At 49.4% G+C, this 21,752-nt stretch overlaps 6 protein-coding genes across 6 annotated transcripts; 5 read left to right on the top strand and 1 right to left on the bottom strand.

The window, feature by feature from the left end:
• Positions 1-815: 815 nt before the first annotated feature.
• On the top strand, positions 816-1,682 carry N7473_000894 (class I SAM-dependent methyltransferase; the record flags this gene model as incomplete). Its single annotated transcript, XM_057146834.1, has 1 exon — positions 816-1,682. One exon carries the CDS (start codon positions 816-818, stop codon positions 1,680-1,682), a length of 867 nt encoding a protein of 288 aa, XP_057014720.1.
• A 590-nt stretch (positions 1,683-2,272) lies between these two features.
• fgaPT1 (fumigaclavine A dimethylallyltransferase easL) lies at positions 2,273-3,565 on the bottom strand (the record flags this gene model as incomplete). The annotated part of the gene is made up of 2 exons (XM_057146835.1): positions 2,273-2,378; positions 2,433-3,565. 2 exons carry the CDS (start codon positions 3,563-3,565, stop codon positions 2,273-2,275), a joined length of 1,239 nt encoding a protein of 412 aa, XP_057014721.1.
• Positions 3,566-4,364: 799 nt separating this feature from the next.
• On the top strand, positions 4,365-8,123 carry N7473_000896 (non-ribosomal peptide synthetase; the record flags this gene model as incomplete). The annotated part of the gene is made up of 1 exon (XM_057146836.1): positions 4,365-8,123. One exon carries the CDS (start codon positions 4,365-4,367, stop codon positions 8,121-8,123), a length of 3,759 nt encoding a protein of 1,252 aa, XP_057014722.1.
• A 5,732-nt stretch (positions 8,124-13,855) lies between these two features.
• On the top strand, positions 13,856-16,138 carry N7473_000897 (putative hydrolase; the record flags this gene model as incomplete). The annotated part of the gene is made up of 8 exons (XM_057146837.1): positions 13,856-14,192; positions 14,253-14,469; positions 14,520-14,704; positions 14,758-15,164; positions 15,224-15,409; positions 15,469-15,609; positions 15,661-15,791; positions 15,850-16,138. The coding sequence occupies 8 exons, from the start codon at positions 13,856-13,858 to the stop codon at positions 16,136-16,138; spliced, it is 1,893 nt and encodes a 630-aa protein (XP_057014723.1).
• Positions 16,139-18,457: 2,319 nt separating this feature from the next.
• N7473_000898 (protoglobin family protein) lies at positions 18,458-19,464 on the top strand (the record flags this gene model as incomplete). Its single annotated transcript, XM_057146838.1, has 3 exons — positions 18,458-18,581; positions 18,651-18,924; positions 18,990-19,464. The coding sequence occupies 3 exons, from the start codon at positions 18,458-18,460 to the stop codon at positions 19,462-19,464; spliced, it is 873 nt and encodes a 290-aa protein (XP_057014724.1).
• A 640-nt stretch (positions 19,465-20,104) lies between these two features.
• On the top strand, positions 20,105-21,743 carry N7473_000899 (aldehyde dehydrogenase; the record flags this gene model as incomplete). Its single annotated transcript, XM_057146839.1, has 4 exons — positions 20,105-20,550; positions 20,647-21,040; positions 21,094-21,536; positions 21,599-21,743. The coding sequence occupies 4 exons, from the start codon at positions 20,105-20,107 to the stop codon at positions 21,741-21,743; spliced, it is 1,428 nt and encodes a 475-aa protein (XP_057014725.1).
• Positions 21,744-21,752: the final 9 nt, after the last annotated feature.

Raw genomic sequence — 21,752 nt, forward strand, 5'->3', positions numbered from 1 at the left:
GACTATGTCTAGTTTCCACCATTCCGCTGATGGGCAATCAATACCTCTCTCATCGCTCAGGTCATGTATGATGCATCATCTCATGCCACCCATCTTTTAACCAACAGCCACGACATAGATATTGCGTTATAATGCTGATCTAGCCCCACCAGGCTGCAGGGGAAGCAGGTCAAGGCTGAGAAAACTCAATCAAGCCATGGTCCGTGAGGTTTGCGATTGGCAAGTGCGATCGGCAAGCTGAGAAAACTCAATAAATGCATGGTCATTGAAGTTTGCGATCGACAAACCATCCACGATCTAGCCACGAGGCTGCAGGTGAAGCAGGTTAAAGCTGAGAAAACTCAATCAATGCATGGTAATTGAGTTTGCGATCGGCAAGCTTTGGGATCGGCAAGCTGAGAGAACTCAATAAATGCATGCAAGGTCACTTTTTAGGTTTGCCATTCCGCTGATCGGCAATACTTCTCTCACCGCTCAGGTCATATTATGATGTATCATCCCATGCCACCCACCTTTTAGGACCAACAGCCACGACATAGATACTGCGTTCCAATGACTTGTCTAAGCCATCAGGCTGCCTGCCTGTCGTAGGAGATTTGGAAGAGATCATCCAGCAGTAAGTCGCATTCTCCACCGCGACTTTGTATGATCATTCGTCGACTTAGTTGTTTTTAAACAAAAAATAAAGTATCTGTTAAGGCGCAACTGAATACATAAAGACCTGACGAGCTTTCCTTGATACACGATCATTACCAATATACAAATTCCATCCTAATCCGTTGTCTGAACGTACCACATACTACGTTAAAACCAAGATGGCAGCGTATCATTCGCCATACTACGCTGAAGTGTATGATCTCGGCCTTGCCCGGACACCATGGGCTTGTGATGACGCAGCTATATACTTGGACGCGTACAAGCAGATGTCCTCATTGCGCCCACGCGACCCATCGCACGACTATCTCGTCCTGGATGTGGGCACTGGCACCGGCCGGGTATTCCGACAAATCGCGGAATACATGATCCAGGAGAATATCAGTCCCGCTTACAACCGCTTCATCGGCGTGGATATTTCCCCACATATGATCTCTCGAGCCAAGGAGATAGTTCCCAAATCCCTCGCCTCCAGAATTACCTACACCGTTGGCTCGGCCCTGGATTTGCAGGCGATTGAAGGGTTGCAAGGACCTCCTAAAGTCGATTTGCTCATTTTTGCATACGCTAGCATCTCCCTCTTGTCAGAACCCGGCGCTGCCGAAAAGTTCCTTCGTCAGGTGGTCAAGGTGCTGCGGCCGGGAACCGGTCGAGCATACATTCCCATCGGCTATCTATTCGATGATGGCCGACAAAGCGAAGCAGACAAGATTAACCAACGATACGCAGACGCGTCTACACGAACTGATATGCCGAGTAAGAAGTATCCCAATGTGTTTTATCGCTTCCCCGAGGGATATATGGCGACGCGACGCGAAGGCAACATCGTCAAATACGCAGTTCCGATGCAGGTAGTCGAGAAGGGTACAGGAGGCCAAGAGCGGGTGATTGAGGCGGAAAGTCCCACGACATCTGTCCGGATGTGGGGGGATGGGGAGTTCCTTCTGGAGGCGCAGATGGCGGGCCTGCAGCTGGTCGAAGCAAAGCGAACCTTTAACGAAACCAGTTACGTGTTTTGTGTGGCCTGAATGTCTGGATCTGATGTATCAGCTCGCAAACGTAGTCGCTAAGAGAGTGCTGGGTATATAGCGGGCAATATTAGACCAAGTGTGCGTATACGGAGTACTCAATGCCTACTTAAATTTGCTTTACGAGGCATATTATTTTTGTCCAATTAAGTATCAAGACAAGAGATAGGTGTACACATCGACACCCTAAGATGACTTGCGGATATTCTCCGCAAACTCCTAGTATTGTAGGTCCCAGATTTCAAATCAGCCCGATACCCTGCACAAAAACCATTTTCAGCTAAGATTACGAGTAGAACCAAGTAATCAAGGGTCATAGCTCATACTATGAAACAGGAAAGTGGTTGCTGTCTACCAGGCTCATGACTTCTCCAGCTGCATTCAAGTTTTAATCATCTCTTAATGTGCCAAACACTGGGCTCTCTTTCGCATATAATGTAGATGCGTTGTGTTTCACAATTACCTTTTGGATCTATTGAATAATTGAAAATTTTTAACGAATTCAGCGTTCAATGGTCAAGCATCTCTGTATAAGTCAAGTCACCTGCCAGCACTACGGACCGCAAACCATTCTCCCCCCTACAATTCAATCATGCCGTCATGCAACCGGCAAGAGGATTGGTGTACACCGTAATATACGGGCCGTTGGAGTAAGCGAATGCCAACCAGAGATAGACATCAGTCCCTCCTCGAATGCTAAGATAGGTTAATTACCAGAGATCAGTCAAGATTGGCTGATATCACACTTACTATACCTCCTGTTCTAAAGTCAGGTGTGTCTCTATGTGATTTTTCCATCCCAAATCCTTGAAAAGCGAAACCAGAGCACTAGACACATTTTCATCCAAGTCCCTATCGACCAGGAAATATGCCTTGGGTGCGACAGAACCATCTTTGGGCGACAATTCCCAGTTGAAGTTTACGGTTAACGATTGCCGGAGCTGCCCTCCAGACAGTGGCTTGGGGTATATCATGTTCCACATTTTCGATACAATGTCAAACCCATTGTCGATATCAGGTCCAGAAAGACGCCCTCCGAGGGTCCAAAGATCGCGAACTTCCTCTAACGAGGTAATGTCCATCGCGGTATATATCTTGATCCGAGACTCACGATGGCTCTTGCAATCAAAGGAGAGGTATGTCTTCTCAGCGAGGACGCTATCTTTCCGTAAGGACAGGTACTCTTCCACAACTGACAAGTTCAGCTTCGTACTGGAAAGAGCTCGGAGCTTGTTGAACATGGTCTGCAGGAAATCGCCCCCCGTGGCAGCCGCATTCAAGAGCGGACTCAGGTACGGTTTAACGGTGAAGTGATCTTCATGCAGATCAATCCCCACGACCGTCTGAGACTTGCAAGGGAGATGAGAGATGGCATGCCAGTGTTGCCGTGCTTCACGGTTTGTAATGAGCATCGGCTCAAAGTGATCGAACCAGGAAAAGTCTATACCTTGTTGGATATGACTCAGGGTTTGTAGTAGCTGTTTAGCCGCGATCTCGTTCACAGGGTCTGAATCTGTGCCAGCATAAGGGCCGACGGGTTCTATAGTGATGCGAAACGCACATTTGGAGTCGTTCTGATAGTTGACGCTGACATCCAGGGGACCCATGCTATTGGCCATGCAGTCCGTCCATGTCATATTGGAGCTGTCATGATTCTGGAAGGGCCCCAGAGCTGGGATGATAGCAGACTGTACTAACAGGAGGCTTTGATATTGGGCATCGATACCGTACCTGGCACGACTCAGGGAGGATCCAATGACCGGTGCTAGCTTATTCCACCATAGCTGATGATCAATGCTTTGAGGCGGTAAAAACTGAGAAAGAACTTTCCATGGCTGTGTGGTCTTGGATTGTTCAAGAGGGGGAGAGGCTGTGAAAGTCATATTTGTTCGTCGGATGTTTTTCAGTCACCAGGAATGAAAGAGAGATGCTGTGGATGTCAAGAAGAGATAGATGCGTACCATGGGGCGGACTTATAAGAAGTGGCGTAGAGGAGCTTCTCTCGAAACTCTATTGCTCGGCTGATTCTCTCTTAATTCTAAGGCAACCGCTGCGACCACGGCCTGGGAATGATCGGCGCAAGAACTACAGGACCGCCATCTGATCAGCAAGACACGTAGTAAGTGGAGCATCCTTTGCAGGAGCCTGCATTAGCTACCAACCTATCTGCCGTGGACACGTAAATTTCCCGACGAAGTGCTGATCAGGAGCAAGAGATCTTGCATCACATTAGCTTATGCATGCACGCATGTCATTATTTCGCTTTTACACGTAAGTTTTTTTTCTCACCGCTTGTCCTCTCTGTAGGCAACCATTTCCCTGTACACAAACATTCGGCCTAAACTACATTTTCCTATAGAATAACTTCCCTTCAAGGACTGCCCGGACAAGATACAAAAACAATCAGTCCTCTACCACAGAGAATACGCAGTAACTTATTGATTTCCAAGCCACACCAATCTGTTTATTGTGTCCTCCATGCATGATATGTCCTTGACACAGATGTACAACCCGATGGCTCGAGCCTCGGCTGATCCGTCTAAATGTCAAGATGAGTCCTATCACGGTCCGGAGGCTTCAACCATATCTCTTGTGCCCTCATCTATACGGTCAACCAAGATAAATTGGTCTGAGGGGGCCGATAGTACTAAGCGGCGGGGACTTGCCTGCTTGGCCTGGACGATGATTGAGGCGCAGTATCAAGCAAACTATACTGTCAAGTTCGATGCCATTGTATCTAGCGACAGTGAGAATGAGTGGAACTACGCATGGTCTTCATGCGAGACCGCATTGGACGGCAAGTCCACAGTCCGAGCAACCCTGGCCAGCTTTCAGCAGCGCATTATCAGAAGCCGTCATGATGGCGGTAGATACCGGCATCATGAGAGTGCATCACCCAGCGGACAGACGCTACTTATCATTTACGATCATATCAATGCATCCAATGAGAACATGATTGAGGAGGTTTTGCATATTCCCCTGGCGGGTTTTGTGAGCAAATATACCATGACCGTATGTTGTGGTCTTACCGACAGCTCTTGTTGGATCGGAGTTGCTCGCCAGGATAAGCCTGTAATAACCGGCGGACAAGCCCATAGGATGACAAGACAATTTTCCTATATTCTCAATCAAATCTGTGAGCGGCCACATGCCCAGATTTCTGATCTGTTGGCCCCGAATCCCGAGGATATCGCAGAGATCATGAGTTGGAATAGAGAAGCGCCAAAAGCAGTAGAGTCTTGTGCGCACACGATTATTCAAAGATGGGCCACCGAACGGCCTAATGCGATAGCCGTATCTTCGTCGGAGGGCGAGCTTACATATAGCGGGTTCGTCAACCTCGCCGTCAGGTTGGCAAACCATCTCGTTGATCAAGGGATCAAGCAAGGAACCTTTGTCCCTCTGTGTTTCTCCAAGTCTATATGGACGACCGTGGCTATGCTCGGGGTCGCAATGGCCGGAGGCGCATTTGTGCTTCTCGAGCCGTCATATCCACCCAGCCGATTAGCAAGCATCTGTGACCACCTGGAGGCTCCGCTGATTATTTGCTCGAGGGACAATGAGGAACTGTCTAACAAACTGGTCTCAGTGATCCTGGTCATTGATGACGCTCACACCAACTTCCTCCGGAATCAAAGGGCTCATTCCAGGGAGCTGCCGCAGGTGCAACCATCCAGCGCCCTTTACACCGCGTTTACTTCGGGCTCCAGTGGAATTCCAAAGGGTGTAGTGATCGAGCATCGTTCCTTCTGTAGCAGCGCTTTGGCTCACATCCCGTCTTTCCGACTAGGACCATCGTCGCGCGTGATTCAGTCCCACTCTTACGCATTTGACGCGAGCATTCTGGAGATCTTGAGTACTTTGGTGGCCGGAGGCTGTGTGTGCGTACTCAGCGAATCAGAACGTATGAACAACTATGTCGAAGCCGCTCGAATGCAGGAACCCACACATGCATACTTGACTCCATCATTCGCTCGTTCCATCCCCAGACACAGCCTGAACAAGATTGGCCTGCAAGTTGTCATCTTCATAGGAGAACGAGTCGACCCCAGCGATCAGGCCTGCATCGACGACCGGATTCAAGTGATGAATGGCTACGGGCCCGCGGAATGTTCACTCATTGCCAGTGTTCAGGTAGATTCTAGACAAGCCTTGAGTGCGTCGAATATCGGCCACCCCACTGAAGCGACATTCTGGGCGATAAATCCCCACGACCCTCAGGTATTGGCCCCTGTCGGGGGAGTCGGCGAGCTGCTCATTGAAGGGTCACTGGTGGGCCGTGAATACTTGAAGGACACTGTGAGAACCCGGGCAGCGTTCATCGATCCCCCCTGCTGGCTACTTGGTGCACGCACTGGCCCACCTTGCAGAGTCTACAGAACTGGAGACCTGGTGAGATGGCAGGCAGACGGATCTTGGTCTTATGTTGGGCGAATGGATTCCCAAGTCAAGATCCGCGGTCAGCGAGTCGAACTGGGGGACATTGAGAGCCACGCTCGCCTTTGTTTCAAGGATGCAATAGATTTAGTGGCCGATGTGATCAGCTTTCCGGTGCGCCCAAACGTCAGCCGTTCTTCTATCGCGGTCTTCATTCTTCAACCGGCGGCAAATGGCCAGCGGTTGGACGACACCCCATTTGCCCAGCCAACCGATTCCTTCATAGCCGCTTCGCAGCTGGCCAAGGGAAAACTGCGGAAATCCTTGCCCCGTCACATGGTACCATCGCTCTTTGTATCACTTTTCGAAATGCCCCGGACTACATCTGGGAAGACGGACCGACGAGCGTTGAGAGAGCATCTCGAAAGACAGATATCAGGGGGTGGAATGCAACCGTATACCCAAGTACCGGAGGCAGAGAATAGCCTCCCATTAACGGATATACAGAAAGCCCTACAGGAGATATGGGCCCAGGTTCTCAACCTCCCGCTCACCAGTATTGGAATTCAAGACAGTTTCTTCGATCTCGGTGGTGACTCGCTGAATGCAATGCAGGTAGCCGCCGCCGCTCGATCATCCGGCATACAACTAATGGCCAATGATATCTTTACTAACCCCGTTCTATTGGCATTGTCATCGGTTTCTAGCCCCGAGATGCACACTGCAGTCGATATGACACCATTTTCGCTGCTCGACCTACCGGATGCCAGTCATTATATCATGGGCCTTCGGGAAAGGAGTATGCTCCCTGGGCAAGGCAAGGTGACTGATATCCTCCCTGCAACACCTTTCCAGCAGGAGATGATAGATACATGCTGTCTAAACCGTTTCTTCTTCTCCTACCGCGGGACCATTGCGGTTGACCGTCTTCGCGCCGCGTGTGAAGCGATTTGGGCGAGACACTGCATACTTCGGACGATATTCGTGCCCTACAAAAAATCCTTGGCTCAAGTGATCATGTCTGGTCTTGACGTCCCGTTCCGCCATAGCTTGGTCGACGCGGACCCGCCACAGTTTGAACAGAGCTTGACGGACATCCCGCGAAGCACGCTTATCGGACAGACGCAGACCCAATTCGTCCTTTTGTCACATCCCCAGATGCAACAGCATACGTTTATCATTAGCCTCTGTCACGCACAGTGTGACGCGATTTCTAGCTCACAGCTGGTTCAAGATATTGCGAGAGCATATAGAGGAGATAATCTGACGGGGCTGGTTGACTTCCGGGACTACATTTACTGGCAAAACCGGTATCAGATTGACCAGGCGCATGCCTTCTGGCAAGAATACCTGAACGGTTCATCAATAACCCGTGTGCCAGATCTATCGCACCTTCCAAACCATAATCACGAGCGCCGGCCCATCTCACTGACGCGACCACCTGATCAGGACGTCCTGAAGACGCCAACTATTCCGAATGGAATCACCCTGGCCACTCTGGTCAAGGCTGCCTGGGCGTTCACACTGAGCGAGTTTGCCCACGAGTGCGATATCGTGTTTGGGCAATTTGTCAGTGGCCGCAACGCCCCGCTCCCGAATATCGATGGCATTGTCGGGCCTTGCGCTAAGGAACTCCCGTTACGAGTAACCATTCAAGACGGGTGGACCGTGCAAGAGTTCCTCGCCCATGTGCACACCCAACACATACGCACCCTCCAGTTCGACTACCTGGATCTGACTGACATCATAGATCACTGCACCCCATGGCGCGTGGGTACTCGACCCAGTTCACGCATACTGCATCTGAGTGAAGATCTCACGTTTGATCTTCCACTCGAGGGCGCAATATCCCAGTCTAGCTGGACTGATGAAGTTTTCAAAGGGACATCCGATGTGTGGGTTCATTCGCACCCGCAGGGAGATAGTCTCAAGCTGTTTCTCTCCACTGCGCATGAAGGAGTACTGCAAGTCGGCGCGCCGCTGTTGGCAAGGCTATGTGACCTCGTCGAGATATTGCCGCAGGAGCTAGAGAAGCCTCTCTCAGTATTACGGCAGAGATATTGATAACTTATTTAAAGCTAGCTAATCGGGATGGCTATGAAAGCTAAGCGTTGATGCTGAGAGGGTATTCTGGCCTTTTTGGCGACTGGTAAATTGTGGTAATGTACATAGAGATTTTCATGATAGTATTATTTCCACGTGGTCCAACTTCCTCCTAATTAGACCTCATAAAAAACATTTCGAGGGCCAGTATCTCTCGCCCTCCGCCCGACCCTCGCGGGTGGAGGGCGGGTCCTGACACCTTATATACCCTCGCCTAGCCCTGCATGTTAACCTAAGGCTTATACTAGGGGTTTTAGATAGGAGCAATAACTATAAAGTAGTGTAATCTATACACCTATAGTAATATTAGGGATAACATTAATGTAGTCACTAGAGAACTCTAGGCACACTCGCTGAGCGCTCAGTGAGTGTAATTAGCTACTGATTGATACTACACGTGATAAGACTGAGTAGCTCGCTGAGCCTAAGTCCGTACTGTGATTTACCCAGTGAGCCTGACTCTAAGCGCTCTCAATCACAAAAGCGGTGGCAACTAAGATAGGAAAGCCCCACCTGGGAGCGGAAATATGGTACGTAGAGGCACCAGTATATTTGCGCCTCACGCATAAACTCGATTTGGCCTTTTACAACACACTATACACTTCGATGCGATGGAACCTAAATTTGACTCAGCCAGTACATGTACAAATATGGTTCCTTCAAGATCCTGAGCAAGCAGCCACCACTCCGTGGCCTTCATCTCAATTGCATCACTCGCCAGACCCACAACTCATTCTCCAATAAGTCATTTACTTCCAAGATGTTGTATCATTTCGCTGTTGTAGGGGAGGTGTGCATTGAAGCTATTAATGGCCGTGGTGTAAAAATTACCCAGAAATGTCCTGGCAGTGGGACAACTATAATAATTTTGTGTGTTCAGGGCGGAAGCTGTTTTCGCTAACGATTGTATAATGATGGTTAGGGTGGTTAGGTGCGCTCAAGCATATCGACTGGAAACACTGGAAACGATTAACCCGTTTACGTTAGCCCCATGGGAGGAACGCATGCAGACCGATATTGATCAACCGCAGGATATCAGGATATCCAGACCAGAGCAGGCGTGTACATGCAGATCGCGGTCAGCAGCTCCGCTCGGAACGAGCTGGTCGGATTCGGGGTGGCGATCGAGAAACAGCCACCTCGGTATCGAAAACTGAAATTGAAGACCGTTTCCGTCACATTGGGTGCAAGAGCAGAGCAAAATCCATTCTCTGTGGAGCTAGCAGCCATGGCATATGCGTTAGACATGGTCGTAGGACAGAAAGATTACAGGATTACGCTGCTCACGAGCAACAAAGCGGCGGCTCTCACGCTAAGGAATCCTCGGCAACAGTCGGGCCAGGGGTTCGTCTATTAGGTGTACAAGCTGATGAGAGGAATACGGAGAAATGGAAACCGGATCAACATCCGTTGGAACCCCATTAGCGAAGAGCACAAATTGCTGGGCCTAGCTAAAGAGCAGGCCAGAGCAGCGACACAAGAAGATGCTCTCCTCCAAGCACGAGTGCCTAGGATGAAGTCAACAGCCCTGAATATCGCACATTCACATATAGCCACTAGGAAAAGCTTGCCAGTGAACGTCGGAAAACACGCCAAACGAGTAGATGCAGCACTGCCAGGAAAACACACTCGACAGCTATATGATCGCTTATCGTGGAAAGAAGCGAGCGTGCTAGCCCAGCTCCGGACTGGCGCAAGACTAAATGGATACCTATATCGAATCAACATGGTAGAGACACATCAGTGTGCATGCAGACAAGCCAAGGAAACTGGGGACCACTTCCTTTTTCGATGTCGGAAGTGGACAGCACACCGGACGGATATGCTACAGTGTACCGACACCCACCGAGGAAACATCTCCTTCTACCTAGGAGGGAAATCGCGTTCCGACAACGAAAAGTGGGCACCGGACTTAGAAGCAGTACGGGCCTCGATACGATTCGCCATCGCTACGGGCCGCCTCGAGGCCACTTGACCATGGCGAGGAACTTCAATCACACCCCCTTTCCTTCCAATCTAACCCACCAACCACCTCGTGCTACTCATGGTAGACGCGCATCAACTACCGGAGATAGGATGTTGAACACTTGGAGAAGCGCCTTCAAGCCAGCCTACTAACCAAATTACTAACCCACGAGCATCCGCTGCGACACTGCGTGCTAGAAATGACACAAAAGGCAAGGTTTTATGCATGGGCTCCAATAAGACACAGAACGGTATATATTATGACATGTATAGTAGATTAGCGATAGTTGCCCTTTCGGCTTAGCCGCTGGGCGTTAATGAATTGTGTGTGTGTGTGTGTGTGTAGACCACGCTATTTCTGATTACAGTAGCAAAACAAGCGAATTCGCGCTGGGGCTGCTGAGAAAACCGTGGTCCTGCTCAAGAAACACCCAGCCGATGGATATATCCGATCTAACACCGAAGTCATTCAATATTATAGTAGCCTAACGTTAAATCCACTATAATATTTTGTGTGCTTGGATCTTTTCGCTTGTTAATTTTGAGGTCCCTTGAATGTTATTGATCGTTAAAATTAGGGTCAGGCTAATGGCACTACATGAACGTTACTCGCACTGCATACTAAACCTTTTTAGGTTAGTACCCGCCTTGGCAACTTTTCACCACCAAAAAGGAACAACCGACACCTAAAAAAACAACTACGGTCTACCAAGGCTTCTGTCTAGATATTTCTATGAATAATAAGCCCTTTTTGCGGTCGCTCTTAGGGTCAGTATTTACTTCGAGCACGTCACTATATGTTTACCTATTATTCGATAATTATTATGGCTATTATAAGAACCAGAGGAATATGACTACACATAAAGAGCGATATTTCTGGGGTCTTAAATGTACCTTTTGGTGGTGGGGCGGACGTTAACCGAAAAGGGCCTAGTTTGTAGTGCGAGTAACGTTCATGTAGTGCCATTAACCTCACCCTAAATTTATCCCTGGCAGCTTAATATCGTTGAAGACGTTTTCTTTCTCATAACACCACCACCACCGGTATCTGGAAAAGAAATCCGAAATTTACGCGGACCCATCACGACGGGCTATCAGGCACTCGAATAGAGCCTTTCGGCAGGCTATCATCAAATCTGTGATAGTGGACCTCGACCTCGTGAGAGCTCCATCTGTCTTCCAGCGTGTGACGCAAGACACCCGGAGCTCTGCTATAGCTAGTTATAGATTCAAGGTGTACAGGGAGTTTTTTTGGGCTATATCTTTAGTGAATGGAAATTTTCCCCAGTCAACAAGCGCTAGTTTGGTCAAGGATACGGGGAATACTGCATTGGCGGCTAGATCATGCTCGTTAATTTTGAGATCCTGAAGCCTCAAGAAAGAATCGAGAGACAAGATTTTATTGATTCCAGTCCAAGAATCGCGAATGCCACTGATGTGTAAAGCCAGTTTCTTAAGGTGGCTTTTGGATGAGAAGCTATTGCATGCACCCAATGATGCTATCTAAAGGTTTTTGCCTTGTATAACTCTCAACTTCCTTCCTCGAAGCCCTCAGAGTGAGCCCTTTTAGGGCGAGTTGCTTCTTCAGTCTGACTGAATCATCCGGGACGCCACATGCTAGGCGTAGCACACCCTCGTGATATCTTCTGGACCAGGCGAAGGCGAACAACTTCAATTTGTCGTTGTCAAAAAGAATGGCCCATGTTAGATAAGGGTCGGGTAGATCCATGGAACGGAGTGAAAGGAGAAAGTGAGAAAGCGGCACGTGGAATGAGGCTCTTACCACCTCGCTAGCGGCTAAACTTATCCTCCCTGTCTGGACAATCTCTTCAGATTCGACAGGACCGATTCGTAACATTACAGACTGTCACAAATATAGACAGGGATTGCTTCGACCTAAGATCAATTCGATTCATCACGGAGGTCAAGGAGTATGAAGATATAAAATCTCATGCTGCGAAGTTGGGATATAAGCCGACCACCTCCGAAGCTCATCACATGGCCTGCTCTCCGTTGTTCTGCGTACCTAAATTAGCTTACCTGCACGTGTGCTGCATCTTCAAAAACGGCTATATTCTAAGTATTGCCCGGTATTAGTGAGGCAACTAAATATACGTAGTTAGTTCATCATGTCCTTTCCAACGTCAAGACGGACCACAGCTGCTGCCTATTTTCGTCCGACATGCTCATGCCGAAAGCTGCAGTCTCGTCGAGGCGTTCCTGATAGAACAGTTGTGAGAGTACACTGAGTGATTATATTTTTGCTTCGGTTAAATCTCCCCTCATCTTCTCAAAACACCCGGTGAAAAATCGTCAACCACGACATCTACACCGCTACCCCTCGGATCAGATATGCCGCGAATAAGGCCCAAATGAAAAAGCACCTTAAAACTCCGGCCCAGAAAAGGAATCTGATCATGCTGGCAAGCCTCGCTAAGCCTCATCCAATGAGATGCGAGCGATCGGCGGGCCAAGTCACTGCCGAACATCGGGGAAGCTCGGGGGGTTTGTATATTCTTCCTTTGAGTTGTGGGGTAGTTATATCTTCTTTCACGATGGAACGTCAAAGTACAACGTCAATAGGCAATAGTTAAAGTTTGGCCCTCGATGGCTTGAGATTGGGGCTTGGTGGCTGCTTGGAAACCCACCGGGGCTTTTGAGCCAGAAGGGAGGGGGCCTGATCCGTGCGAGATGCAAGGGAATCGACATGCATAGGAATGCTTGGGATTGAGTTGAACGGGATAATCTTCGGACATGGGGTTATTGGTTCAGTCATATCATTTTTTTGATAAGTTATACTTTAGATATTCTGACAAGGATAGATCTGGAAAGAGCCACCACTCACTGGGCGTGACGGGAAGGATAATGCAAGTTGTGATGTTGCCATTCTCATCGATCGCCGATGATTCTCCACTAGTCTGCGACCAAGAAATCAGAGCCTTGTTGATCTCAATAACATTCCATTCAGCACGCTGATTCGTGGGGGAAGCTCCCCTGCATGCCCAAGAAGTTAGTTGTCTCCCTCTTCTCATTTGTCTGAAACTGGCCATCCTGGCTAGACATTATTATCAAGTGAATCACTTCATATCCTGCAGGGTCTGTCATTTATCAACCCATTCCAATCAATATTCTATCTTCATGATTCTCAAATACTGAGACTAGATATCCGTGCATTCCCCGCATCTCACGCATCAAACATTACATTCTGACGTGTCTCTGACCGACATGCTGGGCTAGCCAGGGATAGTCTGGGCATACACTCCACTATTGACCAGCCAAGCACCAGCGACGGCGTTGTCGGTACTCACACATGCACTAGTCCACTCACTGACAACGGAATAAGCGGCATCTACAACGTTACTTTTCCCAGATCGGAATCTCCTATGCATTCTCCGCGCGGGGATGAGCGGTGTCCAGTGGAGCCATGCCTTGTATGGTCTGGGCAGTGCTTGTCCAAAATGCCAGTCTAGCTGCTCACTCGCAGCCCGCAGGGGGTCTAAGGGTCGTCGAACCCGTGTCTCTGTATTTTCATTTGGGGCTAGCAAGAATGGTGCAATGGCTCGGCGATTTCGACCGTGTCTGACTCCGCACTCCTGTCAGAGATGCATGGTATATAAACGTGGAGACGCGCTCGACAGATAGAATGTGTTTCTTCCAACAGTCAGTCCTTTCTCTTGGCAACCTTTTTTCTAGAAAGTGAGTTGGAATACTTCGGTATTGGTTGAATCATGCAGCTGCTACGGAGCATTGTGTTCTCCCTGCTGGCAGCCACCAGTGTGGCTGTTCCCAGGGGTGATGCTAGTAGACACCAGACTATCCAGCCTCGTGCTGCAAAGTATGCCCTGAAGGAACCACCTCTCACGACTCCATGGACGGACAAAGTGGGAACGGATCCCTGGCCTGAGTATCCGCGGCCACAAATGCAGCGGTCCCAATGGCAGAACCTCAACGGAATCTGGCAGTATCGAGGCGCATCGAGTCTTGCCGAAGCCCAAAATCCTCCATTTGGGCAGAGCTTAGAACAAGAAGTATTGATTCCATCTTGCTTGGAGAGTGGCTTGTCTGGTAAGATTTTGAGCCTTCAGCAACTGGTGTTAAGAGGACCCATCACTCACCAAACCATAGGCATTCAGGGAAATACCACTTTGTACTCGTGGTTTTCAAACTCTTTCAAGGTCCCTTCGGACTGGAGAGGTCAGCAGATACTGCTCAATTTCGGAGCCGTCGACTACGAGGCCACCGTTTTTGTCAATGGAAAGCAGGCTGGCTTCAACCGTGGAGGATATTCCCACTTTACTGTTGACGTGACTCAATTTGCTAAGCCAGGCCAGCAGAATGAACTGTGAGCTATGTGGATAGGTATCAGAGAGATTCAATGTTGACTTTGGCCAGGCTCGTGTTTGTACACGACCCCACCGACTCGGGCGACTATGTCATCCCTATTGGCAAACAGACACTCCGGCCCAGTCACATCTTCTATACGCCATGCAGCGGAATTTGGCAAAGTGTCTGGATCGAAGCTGCACCAGCAAACTATATCACTCAGCTAGATCTCGATGCTAACATGAACGGCCAAGGTGAGCCACTTTCATCTCAATGGATAATGAACAAAGCTCACCATTGTTTTTAGTCAACGTGACGGTGCACACTTCAGCGACCAATACTACCTCTAATGTCATGGTCACTGTGCATGACAATGGTGATGTAGTTGCGACTCACCGAGGGCCAACCAATCAGCCGTTCCAGTTCAACGTCAAGTCGCCAAAACTTTGGTCACCCAACTCTCCCAAGTTGTATAATGTCACGGTCACACTCGGCAAGGACCAAATCCAGAGCTATACTGGATTCCGAACCATCTCCAAAGGGACTGTCAATGGTGTCGTTCGACCCCTCTTGAACGGCGAATTCATCTTCATGTTTGGAACTTTGGACCAAGGCTTCTGGCCTGATGGCATTTATGTCCCGCCAACCAAGGAGGCGATGGTATATGATCTGAAGATGTTGAAGAATCTTGGATTCAACACTGTCCGGAAGCATGTCAGTATTTGCAAGCGACGTATTCTTGAGAAGTTCATACTGATACCGCCCGTGTACAGATCAAAGTTGAGCCCCAGCTGTTCTATCAGGCATGCGACGAACTCGGTCTTCTGGTGATTCAGGACATGCCGTCGTTGCGACCACTGCAAGGCATCCTGCCAAATGCTGATCAACAGGTTGAATTTGGGCGTCAACTCGAGTTGTTAGTCAACCAGCACAAGAGCTTCCCAAGCATCGCAACCTGGGTAAGATATCCTGCACCAAGTGTAATAATTGAGGGAGTCGTACTGATGAGAATTCATAGGTTGTCTATAACGAAGGCTGGGGCCAAATCACCAGCTACTACCCCGAGTTCGAGCTAACAGAGCGAGTCAAGCAGTTGGATCCTACTCGACTGGTGGATTCAACGACTGGATGGTTTGACCACGGGGCTGGCGACTTTAGTGTAAGTACACCTGTTGCCATTTTAAAAGGAGGATTCGCTAATGCAAATCAGGATAATCACCACTATGCCAACCCTCAATGTGGCAGTCCTTTTTACTCCATCGACTCGAGCCCGTACGATGCCAGGAGAATCGGTCTTCAGGGTGAATTCGGTGGTCTCGGAAACAACGTCTCTATCGAACAGTGGGTTTTCAAAAGTCGTTTTTATGGGATGGGACTCTTGTACTGACAGCCAAATCAGTCTCTGGAACGTCCAAGCTGCTATCGACACCATCGATCAAACCTATGAGCTTGATCAGACCATCGAAATTTGGAACTATCGCAGCCATATCATGCTGGCTGAGTTGCAGGACCAAGTGAAACGGTTTGCGTGCAGTGGAGGTATCTGGACCCAGACGACCGATGTTGAGGGAGAGGTCAACGGTCTGATGACCTATGACCGCCGGCTGGCTCGTGTGGATGAAGCGCAATGGAAGGCCGATATTCAGGGCCTGTATGATGCTGCTGCTGCACGTGGTCACGCCAAGTAACGCCACGATGTCGACGATGTAAGCAGAATGAGGGGAAAGTGTACAGATCAGATTTTATCTGTATAAGGTTTCTCGAATATATTAACCACTCAGTATATTGTTTCGCATTTATCTAACGTTCTTTCTTGAATGTCCACATTCCATGCCCCAGGCCTTGTAAAATTCTCAAGGACTCTGGTCTAGATCATTTTGTAAGTGTGAATCTGGGACTCGTCACATCCCAATCCTTGGACCAGACACCTTGTAGCCCTTGGATTGCTCACATTCCCTCCTCCAATTCCACGATCGATCTGTTTCAGATTGTGATACGACCTCCCGCAACGCCCAAATGCGCCCAAAAGCGGGCAGCCGCAGGTGTCACTTTCTTCATCAAACTCAATTAGATTAGCTTGGCACGTCAATCCATGGGAGCCAGTGACCAAAGCGTGGCAGAACGCGGGGCAGACGCAAGTTTTGAAGTTACGCAACGCCTCCAACAGCCAGAAACTTGCACGAAGTCCGGCTAGACCGTCTTTTTGGCAGTGATCAACACAAGCATCGCTGATCGTCTAGCGCGGCTGTTTAGAAAGTTGTCCTAAGCGCGTCTCAGGTTGAAAGCGGAGCCGTTGGAATGAGGTTAATGGACGGGAAAAGCAGCAATGGCATTTTTGGATCTATCAGTATTCAGTATTAAGGAAGAAGAGAAAGTCAGGATGCGGAATTGGAATTGGTGGTTTGGCCTCATTTTGTATACCCCTATTTCATGTAGAAATTTCAAATCTCTTTGCTTTTGGTGTAGAATATTTGTCCAACCGGAAGCCTCCCTCATAATCAGCCCATTTGACCGAGTCCACCCGAATTAAGAAAATCGGCTGCTAACATCAGGCCACGCCATCACGCGACACCGATTACTGTCTGGTGCGCGTCAATTGGAGAGTGTAGGGGTGTTCGCCCCAGCTGTCGGGAACTGGAAGGGACTTTCAAGGACTTGGGCGTGCTCTAACTGGGGCCATTATTTCTCTAGTCCACCCGCCGTCGTTTGCATGTCTTTTCTCGGGATCCACCCGCAGCCGAGCGATTCGGAAGTTTTTTTGTTTCTTTCTCAGCTTCTTTTTATAATTTTAGGTTTGGCATTTTCCCCTGTTCTGTCGAAATTACCTACTAGGCCAAGCCACAATTCTTTGACTTATAAGAACAGAATAAGGATAGTTAGAGATACACAATCATAGAAGATTGGCGTTGGTATCGCTTAAACAAGACCAACATTCATCTAGAAATCCTTCCACACTGTCTCTTTCGGGCTATTGGCCGCTGCATGAACATGCATTCAGGCAGATGAATTGCATAGGCAGCATAAAAAAGTAAACAAATCCTACAAATCCTACGAGCCGAGCCGTCGGCTCCGAGTTTTAGTGGAACTGATCTCCGTGGTAAGCGAAACCGTTAGGGGGACCGCAGCGGAGTCTGCGAGTCTGCAGGTCTCCGTTCTGGTGCGTCAACGGTGTGAAGCTCAATCTGGTTTGTCCCTATGGAAGAAATCCGAAGCGAGTGATCTATCCATTCTTCGCTCTCGCCATCTCTGTTTGCCGTTTCAGGTCCACGCCCAGATTCGAGCCTTCCAGAGCCCTGTCAGACTGGATCAAAGCGCGCCACGACACGGCATGCCGTGCTGTGATACGAGCGCTTCTCTATCTCCGCATTCCCACGTGGTCGCTTATTTCATAGTCTTGACGTTCTCGTTAGACATTTCTCCTTTGTGCGAGTGGGCTGCTCCACGGGCACTCCATGGCTGTCAAATAGCTTGGCGTTTTACGGTAGAACATGCTGGTGGAGGAGATTGCAGTGATCAGCCCACACTTGCCGGGACCTTTGATATCCGCCCGGAGTCACAATTCCTGACTTTAATTTGTGGTCTGATTCGACAGGTAACTTTAAGGGATGCGCTGTATCTCCATCACCAAGCGGGAGAACTGTCGTCAGAAACCGGGATATCTCCCCTTTCTTGGAAAGAGTTCCACTCCACCGCTACTTCTAGTGACTCCCAGTTTGGGATGTGATAAGAATTTATTCTCCGATATTCGATCGTGTAAGGTGACCGGATCGGGTGGGGGCTACGATTACGATCGTGCTGGTGAATATAAAATGGGGTGATTGTCCCTCGCCATATAGATTTCCACGATATGCCCCAGTTTTGACCTCTTGACTTTACCTGAACCACGGGTCTGATCCCATTTTTGCTACTTCTTTGATCCTTCTAGAAGATTTAAAGTCGTTCGTGGAAGCCCAAACCACCTCGTACTACGCAGCCCTTGGCAGTAGTACTATCCACCGTGGACAAACATGCCCTGCGATTACGGATTGGATCCAGCCGGCTTCGAGCCTAAGCACGTCGACCGAAAGGCACTCTATGTCTCTCTGGAAGAGAGAATCAAGTACTTGCATGATTTCCTTGACTTCAACTCTGGTAAGCAATTCACCTATCTTGACTATACCATCCCCTATGGACAAAAGCTGATTAGTGTTGCCTAATTAGCCGATGTCGAAGCCCTGCAGAGTGGATCCAAGTACCTCAAGCAACTCATTCCCGCCGTTGTCAACCTTGTATACAAGAAAATCCTTCAATATGATATTACCTCGCGTGCTTTCCACACCCGATCAACAGCCGTCGAGACCGAGCCAGACCAAGAGTGGTTGGATGAAGAGGCACCCAAGATACAGCGGCGCAAGATGTTCCTTCGCTGGTACCTCGCCAAGCTGTGCCAGGATCCCACGAGTATTGACTTTTGGCGGTATCTGAGCAAAGTCGGGTATGTTCAACAATGACTCAGACAGTCCACTGTTCAAGCATCCTTGCTAACTAGTGAATTGATAGTTTGATGCATGCCGGTCAAGAGCGGTTACACCCCCTCAACATTGAATTCATCCACATCAACGCCTGCATAGGCTTCATGCAAGATATCTTCAGTGAAGCACTCCTCTCCCACCCACAACTCTCACTCCGCCGCAAGATTGCGCTCGTTCGTGCCGTCAACAAGATCCTTTGGATCCAAAATGATCTATTCGCCAAATGGCGAGTCCGCGACGGCGAGGAGTACGCAGATGAAATGTCTGTGTACAGCTTTGGATCTGAAAAGGAAGGATATATCGGTGATAAAAAGATCTTGGGTAGTGATTCCAGCAGCTCTACCGATGATGATTCGGCTAGCATTATAAGCACCGTTGCGCCGTCGACACACACCACACATACCATTCAGACAGCGCATGCCAATAGCCCAAAGGCCTCGGTGTGTCCCTTTGCAGAGCTTGCCAAGGGTTCAGTTACTGAAACGAAAATCTGGGCCAGTTGAAGGGTTGGACGTGGGCACTGGCAATGGCACTGGCATATAGAGGCGTGTGGGCATGGGTTGGCATATACAATATTCAAATGGTTTTAGTTGGGCGTTGGGCAAGTTAGAATCAAGCGAGGGGTGTTTTCTTCAACAATTGGATTCATATTTCATCAAAGCCTTTCATTCTTTATCTATATGCTTAACTACTAGACAAAGTGTTTATACCTGTGGGGCGCGGAATTCCCCCCGATGCCACCCGCTTAGTCATGCAACCTTGAATGTGGCCCATCCAATAGACAACAGCGTTCCTTTTCGTGGAAGTGAATCTCGGGACTTCTCCCCCACTCGGTTCGCAATTGTGGCAATTGACTTCTCAAAAGTTGACCAACTGCGGATCCTGGTTTTATAGCTTTGCGGACATATCTGCTATTCCACCTTTAGTCCGGGGTTGACCCCGGAGATACAGTCGATGATCGAGTGATTTCTCGTCCACATCCACACTCCCTCACCAGTGCGTCCCCACATCCCCTCTAATCGGCAGGATCGTCTACCCGACTATTGATCTGTTAAATTCAACCCCTCATCCTGCAACCTCTGTCCCTGTTGAACCCCCTGGTTGCATATTTCGTACCTTTCATCCCAAAATATAAGCATCACAATGGCTCAAAACGTGATCCCGCTCATCATTAACAATGAGTCCGTCGTGACCGACATCAAATTCGAGGTCCACGCCCCCGCCACCGGCGAGCTCTCGAGTTACTGCGCTGGTGCCTCAGTCGACGATGCAGTACGCGCGGTTGACAGCGCAAAGGCGGCCTTCCCAGCCTGGAGCAAGACCAAGGCTTATGATCGCCGTGACATCCTACTCAAGGCCGCGGAGATCATGATTTCGCGCAAGGAGGAGCTGATCGCATACCAGCAGGAGGAGACTGGTGCGGGGCGGCCCTTTTCCGAGCACACCTTCAACATGGGTGTCAATTTCATCAAGGACTTTGCCGCGCGCATTTCCACTATTGAGGGTGTTGTGCCCAGCGTGACCTTGGATGGAGAAGGTGCGATGGTGTATAAGGAGCCGTACGGTGTGATCTTGTCAATTGCGCCCTGGTAAGTCTTACCTGCCATTGAATGTGCTCCCCACCACGAGCCATCTTTATTTTTGGATTTTGTCACTAACCACGGATATCTTTTGATCCAATGTAGGAATGCTCCTTTTATCCTGGGTACGCGCGCAGTCGCTCTCCCTCTCGCCGCCGGTAACACTGTTGTTCTCAAGGGCTCCGAGCTCTCGCCCAAGTGCTTCTGGGCTCTCGGTGATATTTTCCGCCAGGCTGGTCTCCCTGATGGATGCTTGAACGTTGTTTTCCACCAGGTTTCCGATGCCGCGGCCGTCACTACCGCTCTTATTGCCCACCCTGCTGTGCGAAAGGTCAACTTCACTGGCAGCACCAATGTTGGTTCTATCATTGCCTCGACTGCCGGCAAGCACATCAAGCCCGTTCTTTTGGAGCTGGGTGGCAAGGCCTCTGCGGTTGTTTTGGATGATGCCGATCTCGACAAGGCTGCCATGAGCTGCGCGCTTGGATCATTCATGCACGTAAGTAAAAGGTGTCCCTTTTTTGCGTATCATCTACTAACACTTCTTGTTAGTCGGGCCAAATTTGCATGTCCACCGAGCGCATCGTCGTGCAACGCAGTATTGCGGATCAATTCCGCCAGAAGGTTGCCGAGAATTCCGAGAAGCTCTTCGGCAAGGATGCTCCAGCTTTGTGCCTTGTCAACGCCGCTGCCGTCACTAAGAATAAGAAGCTTGTCTCTGATGCTGTCTCGCGCGGCGCGAAGATCCTCTTCGGAGATGCCAATGCCAACGAGTCCGTCGACACCTGCATGCGCCCCATCATTGTCGACGGTGTTACCAAGGAGATGGATCTATTTGCGACCGAGTCTTTCGGCCCGACCGTATCCTTGATCGTTGTCGATACCGAGGATGAGGCCATCGCTGTGGCCAATGACACCGAATACGGCCTAACTGCCGCCGTGTACACTCAAAACTTGTTCCGCGGTCTTCGCGTCGCCAAGCAGATCGAATCTGGGTAAGCAACCAGATCTCTCCGGCTTTATGGACTCGTCTTTTCTAACCCGGACTTTCCTCTAGTGCCGTTCACATTAACGCCCTGACTGTTCACGATGAGCCTACCCTGCCCCACGGTGGCTGGAAGAGCAGCGGTTTCGGCCGTTTCGGCGGTGTTGCCGGCTATGATGAGTTCCTGCAGACTAAGACCGTCACTTGGATGGAGTAAAGTTAAAAA

The sequence above is a fragment of the Penicillium subrubescens genome (assembly GCF_028828155.1).
Source record: "Penicillium subrubescens strain IBT 31985 chromosome Unknown utg000001l_segment0_segment0, whole genome shotgun sequence".
In the NCBI taxonomy this organism is placed as follows: domain Eukaryota; kingdom Fungi; phylum Ascomycota; class Eurotiomycetes; order Eurotiales; family Aspergillaceae; genus Penicillium; species Penicillium subrubescens.